Raw genomic sequence first — 11,616 nt, 5'->3', positions numbered from 1 at the left:
CTCCTTCTCCGGAACAGAAAACATGAAGGGCTCTGGTCTCTCCCATGGTGACTATATCAATTCTAAAAGGAAAATCTTGACATCCCTCTGTAGACTAGTGCTCCCATAAAAGAGATGGATACATTAGCAGTTCAGTCCCAATGAGGAGAAGAGATGGACCTTTCAGCAGCTAAGCTAGCTTCAAAGAAGTTAATGTGTTCTTCATGTCCAAGCAGTGACGTTATATATAGGCAAGCCTCACACTTTGGAGCACAGTAGGAAAAGAATGCAAGCAGTTATGAGTGTAACTCATGAAAAAAACCCTTCCCCTCCCTACAAACCGTGCCAGGCACAATGGAAAAAAACAACAAAAACTCAAAATACCAAGACTGCATCTTTGTAGCATCTAAAGAAAGACAAACAAATTCCAAACCTTCTTTTCAAAGCATGAGTGAAAACTCGTTAACCACAAGCAACAACAAAAAAAAATGCTCAACTTGATATGCTGCCCAGTATCGTCAATGTCTTACTGCAACAGTGATTTAACCAACGAGCCAGTTGTGAGATCACAGTGCAAGGGAGAGCTATTTCACACAGAAGAGGGATTAAATTGCATGTCTGCCCACCCAGGAAAAAAAATTCTCTGCTGATGTAACTCAGTGCAGCTGAGCCAATTTTCACCAGCAGGGAATTTGCCCCAAAGTCCGTGGGTGTGCACCAGGGCATATTTGAGAAGATTTTCCCTTTAATCCTTTCACTCCCTCCACCCACCACTTTCCCCAAAACCTTAGACTAAACAAGAAAACTTCCACTCCTCCACCATTCCCTTGACTTAAACAACTGGTGAAGCCTGCCATGTGAATTGAAGCAGAAAGTGTGGAGGAGGAAAGATCTGAAAACATACACAGCAATCCACTATTGATATCCTAGCATAGATGTGGTACAAGTGGGGGATTTGTTTTCCAATAATTTGGTTGGTATGCACCAGAACAGAGCAAACTGTCTGCCTCATTCTTTCAGAAGACAAAAAAGATTCTGTTTTAAAACAGTGCCAGTTAAGACATGGTTTTGCAAAAAGAATTAAATTTTGCCATATGAGTATACTACAGAATATATATACATATATATTCACTTCTTGATGTGATTACAATTCTTTCATTCTACTAGGCAGCTTAAGAGCACTTCCTGGATCTAGCAATAGAGTCTGTCATATTATGGACAAAAATAAAGGGAATATTCTTGAGGGAGAAGAAAAGAGCTGCTTTCTATCATGTATACAACATGTAAAAAGTTTACACATGTGAAAACTACCATCAAGTTTCTGAACACAGAAATTTTTACCCCAGTGGCAAATGTTCATCTTGGCCCAACTGCTATCAATATAGGTGCCTGTGTTAGATTTTCCCTTTTAGGTGGATGAGTAAGTTGTTCTCCAAAGAGAATTTGGACTTCATAATATAATATCCTATGCAGTTTTTTTTTACAGGGGTATAGATGTAGAGTGAAATTAAAAGAGTTTAGCTTTCTTCTTCATGTCATTGCGTCTCCAAAGAGGTAACTTGTCAAACTCTTGTATTGTCATGCCAAATATTTCTTGAAAAACTTCTGGTGCTAAGTGGCGCTGGAGAAAGGGAGAAAAGCAGAGTCAGTGAGTCAGTCACAACCAAGGGGAGGCAAATGGAGAATGGGATTATGAAGGATTTTCCTTCCAAAGCACAGCAGCAGTCTCCGGGAGCTAGGGTTAGTTGGCAAGCAGCTCCAGTGCTAGTCACAGGGACACGATTAAAGATCCAGGGTCACAGACTGAAAGAGCGCTAACAAAGCTCCCAAAATGCACCACCAATGAATCAGTATCACCACATCTTATATAGTGATTTCCCCAGTAGGACCCCAAGCGCTTTTCAGTATCATCTCCATTACACAGCTGGGGAAACTGAGGCACAGAAAAGTGATGCCTGTGACTGCCTAATGACCCAGCCAGTGACAGAGCCCAGAACTGAACCCAGGTCTCCTGAACCCTAGTCAGGTGCACTACCCACTGGGCTTCATTGTGTCCTGTTAATTAGGCTTCTCAGCTCACTTTTGTGGCATAGGTATTATTTCCATTTAAGAATGGGAATTACAGAGCAATAAAGGGGAAGTTTTCATAAGGATTGCCTTTCTTTCATAGCAATAAGCTGGGCTAGCTGGTATGTGTAGCAGCATGCAGTGCATGTGTTGGGGATGGGAAAGGTATGGAAGCTATGGTTCATCAGCATTAGCCATGTCAGGTATCTAAAAGGGTGTCATAAGGAGGAGGGAGAGAACTTTTTCATCTTGGCCTTTGATGATAGAACAAGAAGCGATGGGCTTAAACTGCAGCAAGGGAGGTTTAGGTTGGACATTAGGAAAAAGTTCCTAACTGTCAGGGTAGTCAAACACTGGAATAAATTGCCCAGGGAGGTTGTGGAATCCCCATCTGTAGAGATATTTAAGAGCAGGGTAGATAAATGACTATCAGGGATGCTCTAGACAGTATTTGGTCCTGCCATGAATGGAGGGGACTGGACTTGATGACCTCTCAAGGTCCCTTCTAGTCCTAATATTCTATGATTCTATGTCCCCTCGTCATGCTGTCTCAGACTCTCCAGTAATGGTCTAGAAAAAAATGACCTATAAGAGTTCTAGTAGTCTGTGATTCTAAGATATGATTTGTTTCTCCCTCAGAGGCTGCTTAGAATGTGCTAATTGGGGGATTATGCTCTCCCCTGTGCATGAGTCCATAGATCAGATTAATTCCTTTAGAAACATATATAAACAACCGTGATATTGTCTGGATGTTGGTGGCCTCCTTCAAGGAGACCGGTTTCGTAACCACAAGCAGCCAGAACATCACACTGTTTGTTGTCTCCCAACTGCCCAAGTTTCCTTACCCCACATTCATGAACAATTTTTATGTGGCAGTACAGAAATAACCCTCATGCTTCTAGACATAAGCCAAACACTAATAGGAGCTGGAAAGAAACTTCTGCTGTGGGCAGGTAATTCCATAACAGGGCACTTTGGAGTTCCTGGCTCTGCCAGAGCATCTGGCAGGGGGTCTGCAACAATTTGCATCGCAGGGATGCTGAGAGCCTTTGAACCAAACTCTAAACCCTGCTTATGATGGAAACCATCCCAAGCTAAGGGTGTTGCAGCACCCCCAACAGCCATGGCATCTGGAACCAGCCACTGTCCAAGACACGATACCAGACCTGATCTCATGTTCCTATGATTACTGGACAACATTTTACCAGTTTCTGCATTCCCATCAATTGATGGGCAAATACAAATTACTCAAAATTATACAAAGGATATTTGAACAGCTCTGTCAATTAAGTCATTCATAGTCATTCCTCACTGCGGATTTGCAATTGCTATAGTACTTAACCCTTCACTTTTGCTACCACCACCTGAATCCTTCCTCCTCACAAATCTCCATTTCTACACTAGGCATTTGTGAGAGGACTTCTTGGTTCTAACCAAGGGCCACATCTCTACATATGGCCATTCAAATAAGGAACAGCAATAAACTTCAATTGGCAAGTATGTTTAGAAGCTTGCTTCCTTACCTCAAGCCTGGTTCTGTCTACATCCCTTAATATTTTATTTCGCCCTCTGTTGGTCACCATGAGCATTTCATATGGAAAAATCTGTGAGTGTATAAGAGGGAGGGGGAAAAAGATATAATTTACATTCTAAACAAAAGAACGTACATGCATTCCTCACCTAACCACACAAACAATGCTCAAAGAAGGAAATTACAAAACTATAAGAAAAAGTTAATTTAAGTTGCCTGAAAGTGAAGTCCAGTCTGTCTTGAACAAATACTCCCTCACTAACATAACCAACTCAACCACGTTTCGTAGGTACAATGCACATCAGCACCATTTTCATTTCTGTATAAACACAATTCCCACAGACTTATATAAAGATATATCTATATCTATATGCATGCTTTTAGCCACAAAGATGCATCTCTAGTCAATGTTTTACTCCTTGGCAAGTTAGCATGGAATTTATTTAGGCAAAAATATGTGGCATTCATGATTGCCATAATGTGCAGAATTCTAAGGAAAATAACTAATGTTTATTGTTCTTCAACCACCACCACCCCCACCAGAAAGTATAATCAGAAAAAGGAGCATTTCTTTACTTTGTTAGGCAGGCAATTGGGCCTTGTGTTGAGTGACATTTATCAGATGAATTATTTTCATGTTGTTTGTTGATTTATAAACAAGTCACAGGTTCTCACTGTGTACTTTTGACCTTGACATCGATGGATGGCTTGCAGGAAAAGGTTTTATAGGTAGCAATTTATCTTACATGCCTTCCCCTTCTTTAATATGGCATACATCCATTGAATCTTCTATAAAATATTTGATGAGGTTTTCTGGTTTGATTAACATTGTACTAGATATTATGTATAATCAGTTTTTGGGACTAAGAAATATCATGCTCTTCATTTTTTGGATAGGTTTAATGCCAGAGTTTAGAAATGAAAAGACTTGGAGTTTTTCCTGTCAGTTATTCCCTAATCGGTCTAACCCAATCAAAATGATATGCCACAAAAAAGAATAAATAAAATATGATGTCTGAAATACGTACATAAAATTCACAGTGCTGGAAACTAAAGTTCTCTGTTTAGTTACCAAACATCTACAGCATAGACAACAATGGTGTAGGTGTTCCTTTGCTGAGACACTCATGTGTCCTTGCTGTAACTTAGAGAGACCAAGTCTAAAGATAACAGAACTGCTAATGGTCCACTCTCTTTTGTCCATTTTCTCTTTGGCCTCACTGCTGAGCATGCCCATAAACTTCTCAATTAGGGCCCAACTCTTACTGAAGTCAACATGAGTTTCTCCATGGGCTTTGGTGCTAACTGGATTAGTCTTTATTGCTAGCTGTGGTGCTAATTTTAGTGATTTGGACATTTGACCAAGATCACTAATTCCTCTCTCAGAAACCCCTATGCAACCAACCAATATGAAAAATACACTTAACATTCTTAGAAATTAAGATTATCACTGTGACCAAAACGGTGTCTTGTCCTGCCTCACTAAGTTCATTTCATTGTCATCAACTATCCCAGCAAACTTTTCAGAAGAATAACAAATAAGATTCAGTCATAAATGAACATACCATTGAGTTTATTGTGGTTAATAACTTAAATAATGTGTACTTAACCGTATCTTACAACCAAGATGTCTTAGTAAAGTCTGACACTCTCACAATTGTACAATTAGTTCTACTCATACTTTACATTACATGGTTTCTGTTCAATACTTAAAAGAATACAATATACAATTTTATATGAAGTGTAACGTGCCATAAAACAACCACAGTGAACACAGGGAAAACTTATTTCAAAGGTTTGAGGTCATCACATTTTATGATTAAAAATTCATGACATAGCTTAGTTCATAACTCTTGGTTTCAGAATACACAAGTGACAACCTCCTTTTGAGGTATCCTTTGCTTGTTTCTATTGAGTGGTGTTCCATGAAATTCACTGTTTTCCACATTCCACATTTTTTTCCTGGGCAATACACACACACACATTTTGAACCAGACCCTCAGCTCAATGAAGTTGGTGTTGCTCAGCTGAATTTACTTGGGCTACACCAATTTATACCTGCTGAGGATCAGGTCCTACATTATTAAATGTCAAGACAAATCAAACTTTTACTTCAACAAACTCATAAATGTTACCCTCAGGAAAATGGCAGAATTTGCCTCCCAAAGCAAGAAAAAAACCCAGTGATTTAAAAATAGGTTGCCTTGGTACAGCAATGGTGGCTGCTGCATGAAGCAGGCATTATATTGGAGCAAGGAGACAGAATACAGCAAGATCTGGGAGTGGGGGATCCCCCAAGGTAGACGTATCTTACTATATATTTTAGAAATGTCTGAGAGTCCATTTGTTCAAGAACTCCTCCTGAACGGTAAGAGCTAGGTCCACCATATTTGGTATGCAGGTTTCTCTGATCACAACTTAAAGCAAGATCGGGGTTTGATTGTGCCAGAATAATGGGACATGCCTGGAATTTGATTGTTTCTCATACAGTGGAAAGGAAAGAGTCTGGTAGGAGTTTTGTTAGAAAGCAAATATAGGGAAAATGCATCTATACCAGGCAGTTTCACATTATTTTTTAATAAGGAGAATGATCTTTTCTTATGGGTTAGTGCGTGCCCCCTACAAAGGTCTGTGCCTGTAACCCACAGGTACCAGACATGTTGTAAGGAGAAACATAACAGTTTTGCTGAAACTGCATTTGTTCTACTACCAATCAGCTTATACAGTTGGATAAGGTGGACAGTGTCCATGTACAAAGACTTCTCTTCCTGCTCCCGTAACTTGAGTATCAAAATGTATTTAATTTTTAGGATCTGATGCTCCTAGTAAGACCCGTATTCAGGTCTCTTTCCATGGCCTGAGTGGTCTGTAGAGGCCCTAGTGTGAGAATTAAGCCTTTCCCTTTCCACCAATGCTCTGTAACTAACCCTGCCTCACTGCAGTTACATGTGCCTGTCATAGAGATGCATGTTTATCCAGGTTTAAGCATTGTGGGCTCCTGCTATTTTGGGTCTTTGAAGGTGGCAGCTTCACTGCTAGCTAGAGAACTAGCTGCATTTGGCACCACTCAAGCACTTTCAACCTTTCAGTGTTGTCCCGTGAAAGCCCTCTGAGAGGCTGCATGCTGTGGCTGCTCTTGCCCACCCCAGGAGCAGACAGGAGGTGCACCCATGCCAGGTGAGGTCCAATGCAGAGGGAGAGGTTTGGCACATAAGGAGCAACAATTGGGATGAGGTAAAAGAAAAACAATGGGGATTCAAGACATTTCCTATGGCATCTCGTCTGCAGTACATAGTCAAACCTTCACTGTCTCGAAGGAAAGTGAGTAACAGCTGCACTTGCCTTTGGTTCCAACATGTTAGGCATAGACACTCCTCTGTCCATTCTCATTCCAGGGACATGACCATCCGGGAGGGACTGCATCGGATACAGGTATACGTCAGACACACAGGTTACATACACACACGGGGTAAAGGTACTCATGTAACAGTGAAAACAGAGTGAATTTATGCTCAAACTTTCCTCAGCGCTTAACAATTACTCATCATAGGGATCCCTCTCACCACTACTGCTTATGAGCTCCGGAGCCCATCTCCAATTTTCCTTCCCTCAAAGGCTCTGATTTGCTTTCTGCTCAGTAGGCTCTGGAAATGGCTCATTGTGGAACCCACCCGCAGTCAATGTAGGGGTTACTGGAGAGTGGTCATACCTTTCCCACCCCTGTGACTGAACGTGTTTCTCTCTGGGCTTGTAGCTTGGAACCTGAACTCAGACTCCACATGATGACATGCCATGGTACTAGTCAACCACTTGGTTAGCCTGCCCCTTGCAACTGTCATAGCCATTTCCTTCTGTGGATTACATTTCATTCACCCTCTTACAAGTTGGAAATCAACAGTCTTCCCTGGAAAGTATTTTTGCTTGTGAAGAAGTCATTATTCAGTAGCAAAATGTCAATTATATCAATCGCTTCGACACAGTTAAGAGTGTGGCTTGACTCTGAAAAAGTGACTGCAAAAAGGGCACCATGAAATTCCCATAACAAATGCCACTCAGTTATATCCAAGATGCTCACTTTACAAGTAAACTTTTTCTACCACTGTAATAAAGGCCTCTTACAAAGATTCCATTTAACCCGGGCTGCCTACTTTTCCATTTTATCCTCATTGGCACCCATGGAAATCTAATGCCTTTTGTGGATTTGCAAAGGGACAACTGACCGAAACTTAGGGCAACTTCCACTGAGATCAATGAAAAGAGATTCTTTTACCTCAGTGGGAGTCATATCGGGCATCTAGTGAACAATTCTGCTGAACATGTATCAGCATGAACAGTCTCCAGCTTACAACCTGCTGGGTATATTGGCTCTACGGTGATACCATTTTATTTTTGTCACACAGGAAGCAGCTCTTGGTTAGGAAGGTGCCATTTCTACTTAGTTATTGTTCACAGCAGAACCACACTTTATACATAGTATGTGGCAAAACATAAATATCTCATGCAATCTGTTATCCTCTCACCAGAGATCAGTTTTTGATATGGTACATAAACAATTTGCCCAAGGATTTAAATTATTATCAATATGTAGCATCTATATTGCAATAGCACCTACAGGCCAATTATGTTGGGCCTTCCTTGGGCCTTCCTATGTACAAATACATATTGTGAACATTCATTAGGATATGCATTGGCAACAAGTTATTAGGATCTGGAAAGGAGGGCCTTGGCACTTGCAAAAGCATCTACTGCTGGAAGACCTACGATGACCTCATCATAGGAGACCACTAGCCAGACTTCTCAGTTGGAGGGTGAATTCCTTGTTCACAGCTATGGGAGAGTTTGGGGCTCACAGTACGGAAAACAGGGGCTCCCAGAATGAAGAACAATGTGTCTAGACCACCCTTTGGTTGGAAGAAGACAAAGGGGAGAGAGAAACCATGGTCAGATATCAAGAAGCAGGAACCACTAAAGATAACTTTCATTTCAACATCAGTTAGCTTTGCAAAGCAGATCACAAAACGGGCGTGCGGGCCTTCTCACCCATACAGTTCTGGGACTGTAACAGGAAGAATCTGTTAGCTGTGCCTGTCCCTTGTCGATAAAAGTCTACATCGTTGATTATGCTTAAACATGCAGATAACCCGAAACAAATGTCTTAAAAAACCCTTCCCTGAAGCAGTCATTCAGACTTGAATAACGGAATGGATGTTTTTATCTCTGGTGTTAGTTGATGGATGAAAACCCGTACTCTACCTGGAAATCTGAAAAGCAAAGGAAAATCCTGTCAGCATTAAAATGCGGAACATGGATTGGTCACAAACATCAAACAGAATATTTTAATTATTGAGTGAAAGCAGAAGTTTGTAGCCTACAGCAAACAGCAGCTCACTGTTCACCACTTTAACACTATTGATGCTTCCTAGAGATATAGGAAGATAGTTATTATCAATTAAAAGTGTATCCTGTATTAGCTTCAGTAACTCATCTCAGCTTATTTTATAATTAAGCATGAAAAAGAAAATGGTCTCTGTCACAGTCAATCTACAGCACTGTAACTTGATGCACTGATGTTGTTTGGGATACGTGAGATATTTTGATTGACTTGAATGCAAAGGCCTGATCCAGTTTCTGCTGAAGCCAAGGGAAAAATTTAAGGCAGAAGGGAAGTAGAATCTAAAGCCTTATCCCAATGAGAAAATGGTACCAAATTTAATGGCACTGGTTTGGAAATTGACTTCATTAAATCAGTACACTCTTCCTGTGTAAGTACTAAGTCATTAAGCTAAAGAACATGAGCAGTAGGGTACAGCTAGAAGAAAGATATTTATTGTGGGTCAATTCAAGTAATGTTCATAAGTGCAGAAATGCAAATTAGTTAAAGTAAATAATCACCATCAAAATATTATTTTCTGCAGGGATGTCTACACTGCGGGCTAAAGTCGAGTTAAGATATGCAACTTCAGCTATGCTAATTGCGTAGCTGAAGTCGAAGTACCTTAGCTCAGCTTTTGGTGCTGTCTACACAGCAGGAAGTCGAAGGAAGAATATTCTTCCTTCGACTTCCCTTACTCCTTGTAAAATGAGGGTCACAGAAGTCGGAGTAAGAAGCCCGTTATTTCAAAATTATTTTGAAATAACGGGCTTGCCGTGTAGACGCATGCTCTGTTATTTTGAAATAAGCATGCAGTGTAGACATAGCCTAAGAGCACACTGAACTCCGACCACATCAGCAAACATGGCACTCTTAGCAAAGGGTAGGGACTTTGTCTGTGTCTCATGGATTTTCTAACTCTCCCAGAGCCATGAAGATTTACTGTAGATGGGCCTGGGGAAAACTTTTTGCGGAGTCAAAAATTTCAAAGGTCCAAATGATGCAAACATTTTTTGTGGAAATTTTCAGACTGTTTGAAAAAGTATTTTAAAAATGACCTGACAAATTATTTTATCCAGGTCTATGGATTGCATAGTTCAGACAGAATCTAAGGGTGAGATTATCAAAGAGGGCCACTGGAACTCCTACTGAAAGGCCAAAGCCGCACAAGATGACGGTACAGCTGGGAACAGAACCCAGAAATCTTAACTAACCTGATCCAGAGGCCTACTCCCTAAAATGAGATATACAGAAACTAAGTACATATTCTCTGTGTACGGGATACGAAAAATACATGGAGCTCTCTGCTGCACGCTATTATGCCGGGCATTGGTTAGCATCTCTTCACTTGGAGAGGAGAGCTGAATATACAACATAAGCCACATTCTTAGAGCAGTGGAGAAAATGTCACAGGGACTAGGAAAGGTTTCAACAAACTCAGATATACCAGATCATTTGTCATTCCTGGCTAGATCCATCTGGAGAAATAATCACGTCTGGAGAAGCACCTGCCTATTGATGCATACAATGTACATCTGAACAACCCTGCAGCGCTTTTAGCACATGTAGAATTTGACATTTGACTGTTTAGTACTAAAGAGGCTTGTCCGTCTCTATATTCAGTACAATGGCAGATATAAAAAAATACCAGTTGTCCCTGTTCTGCTATGTAAAGTAAGTTCCAAGTAAATCATAGAGAAGACGACAAGTGTAGGCTCTGCACTGTTTAATACAGATGAAACGCAGAGAAGTTGGCTTGATTTTATCCTGTAGGTTTCTCCATCAACTGATTCATCCAGCACCCTGACGTTTTACATGGCAATGAAGTGCTGTGAAATACCTGACATGCTCTGGAAGTCTAGAATAGCTCACTGGGGACTCCTAAATGCTAAATTTGTGCATGCAAATGACTGGGATCCTGCCCTTTAGAACCTCTCCAGTCCTGGTCCACATGCTTGGGGCCATCTGTTCTGCCTGAATGCCCTGAAGGTTATCCCAAGAGGTTCTTCACTTGTCAGATAAGCAGTTAACCTCACTGGCACCAGGACCTGGGATTTCCTACCCTAAAGATCTTTTGGAAAACGAAAAAAATGATACTAAATAGCAGATGGCAGCTTAGCACACCCAGCTGCCTGACATAATAAGGCCTGAGTTCACAGTCACGTCCATTTTTGAAGCCTAAAATTATGTCATAACTTTAGCCGTGTGTTTGTAGCCAGGTTATGACACCCACGTCTGACCTGTTACGACACACAGGTTGAGCCGTGTGCACTCCTAAGCATTTTGCCCAGCAAACCTTGTGTCAACCTAGACTGAGCATCCACAGTATCTAACTGATTGCATTGTGGGAAAACCATAGCACCTCTGAGTTCTGGGTGGGGAGGTACACAAGGCGGTACAAGCAGCACGTGGGACAGAGCACTCTGGGGGCTCTACCACAGAGTAGGGAGGAAGAAAGTCTGGCCAGTCCAATTACATGAGCAGGATTATGGGTCCCGTATGAGAAGAAAATAATATTGTTACCTCTTGAGTCAGCAGAGCTCACTGTCTGAGGTGACACATGGCTAGCTGTCACCACTGCTAACCATGTAGGAAACATGATACATGGGAACGCAACCCTTGTTTTAAAATGAACTTTTTTTTTTTACCTGCTCATTTACAAATAATC

The 11,616-nt window shown here is 41.1% G+C and overlaps 1 protein-coding gene across 12 annotated transcripts in view; it reads right to left on the bottom strand.

The window, feature by feature from the left end:
* Window positions 1–354: 354 nt before the first annotated feature.
* ABLIM1 (actin binding LIM protein 1) overlaps window positions 355–11,616 on the bottom strand; it is a 324,103-nt gene continuing 312,841 nt past the window's right edge. For 11 of the 12 annotated variants that reach the window (XR_012905702.2, XR_012905697.2, XR_012905707.2 and 8 more), the window contains 2 exons: window positions 6,920–8,838; window positions 3,570–3,650 (listed from right to left, as the gene is read on the bottom strand). Coding sequence is in view for 1 of the 12 variants with exons in the window: in XM_089780202.1 (XP_089636328.1) it covers window positions 1,487–1,600; window positions 3,570–3,650; window positions 6,920–6,994; window positions 8,831–8,838 (278 nt within the window). In the remaining 11 variants the exon portion in view is untranslated. Of the gene's footprint in view, window positions 1,601–3,569; window positions 3,651–6,919; window positions 8,839–11,616 lie in introns of those variants that run through there. The other variant, XM_089780202.1, reaches the window with a different exon arrangement.

The sequence above is a fragment of the Pelodiscus sinensis genome, chromosome 8 (assembly GCF_052426305.1).
Source record: "Pelodiscus sinensis isolate ZL-2025 chromosome 8, ASM5242630v1, whole genome shotgun sequence".
NCBI classification, from domain to species: Eukaryota; Metazoa; Chordata; order Testudines; family Trionychidae; genus Pelodiscus; species Pelodiscus sinensis.
The sequence above is the reverse complement of the archived record's forward strand: the minus strand, read 5'-3'. Positions and strand labels throughout refer to the sequence as shown.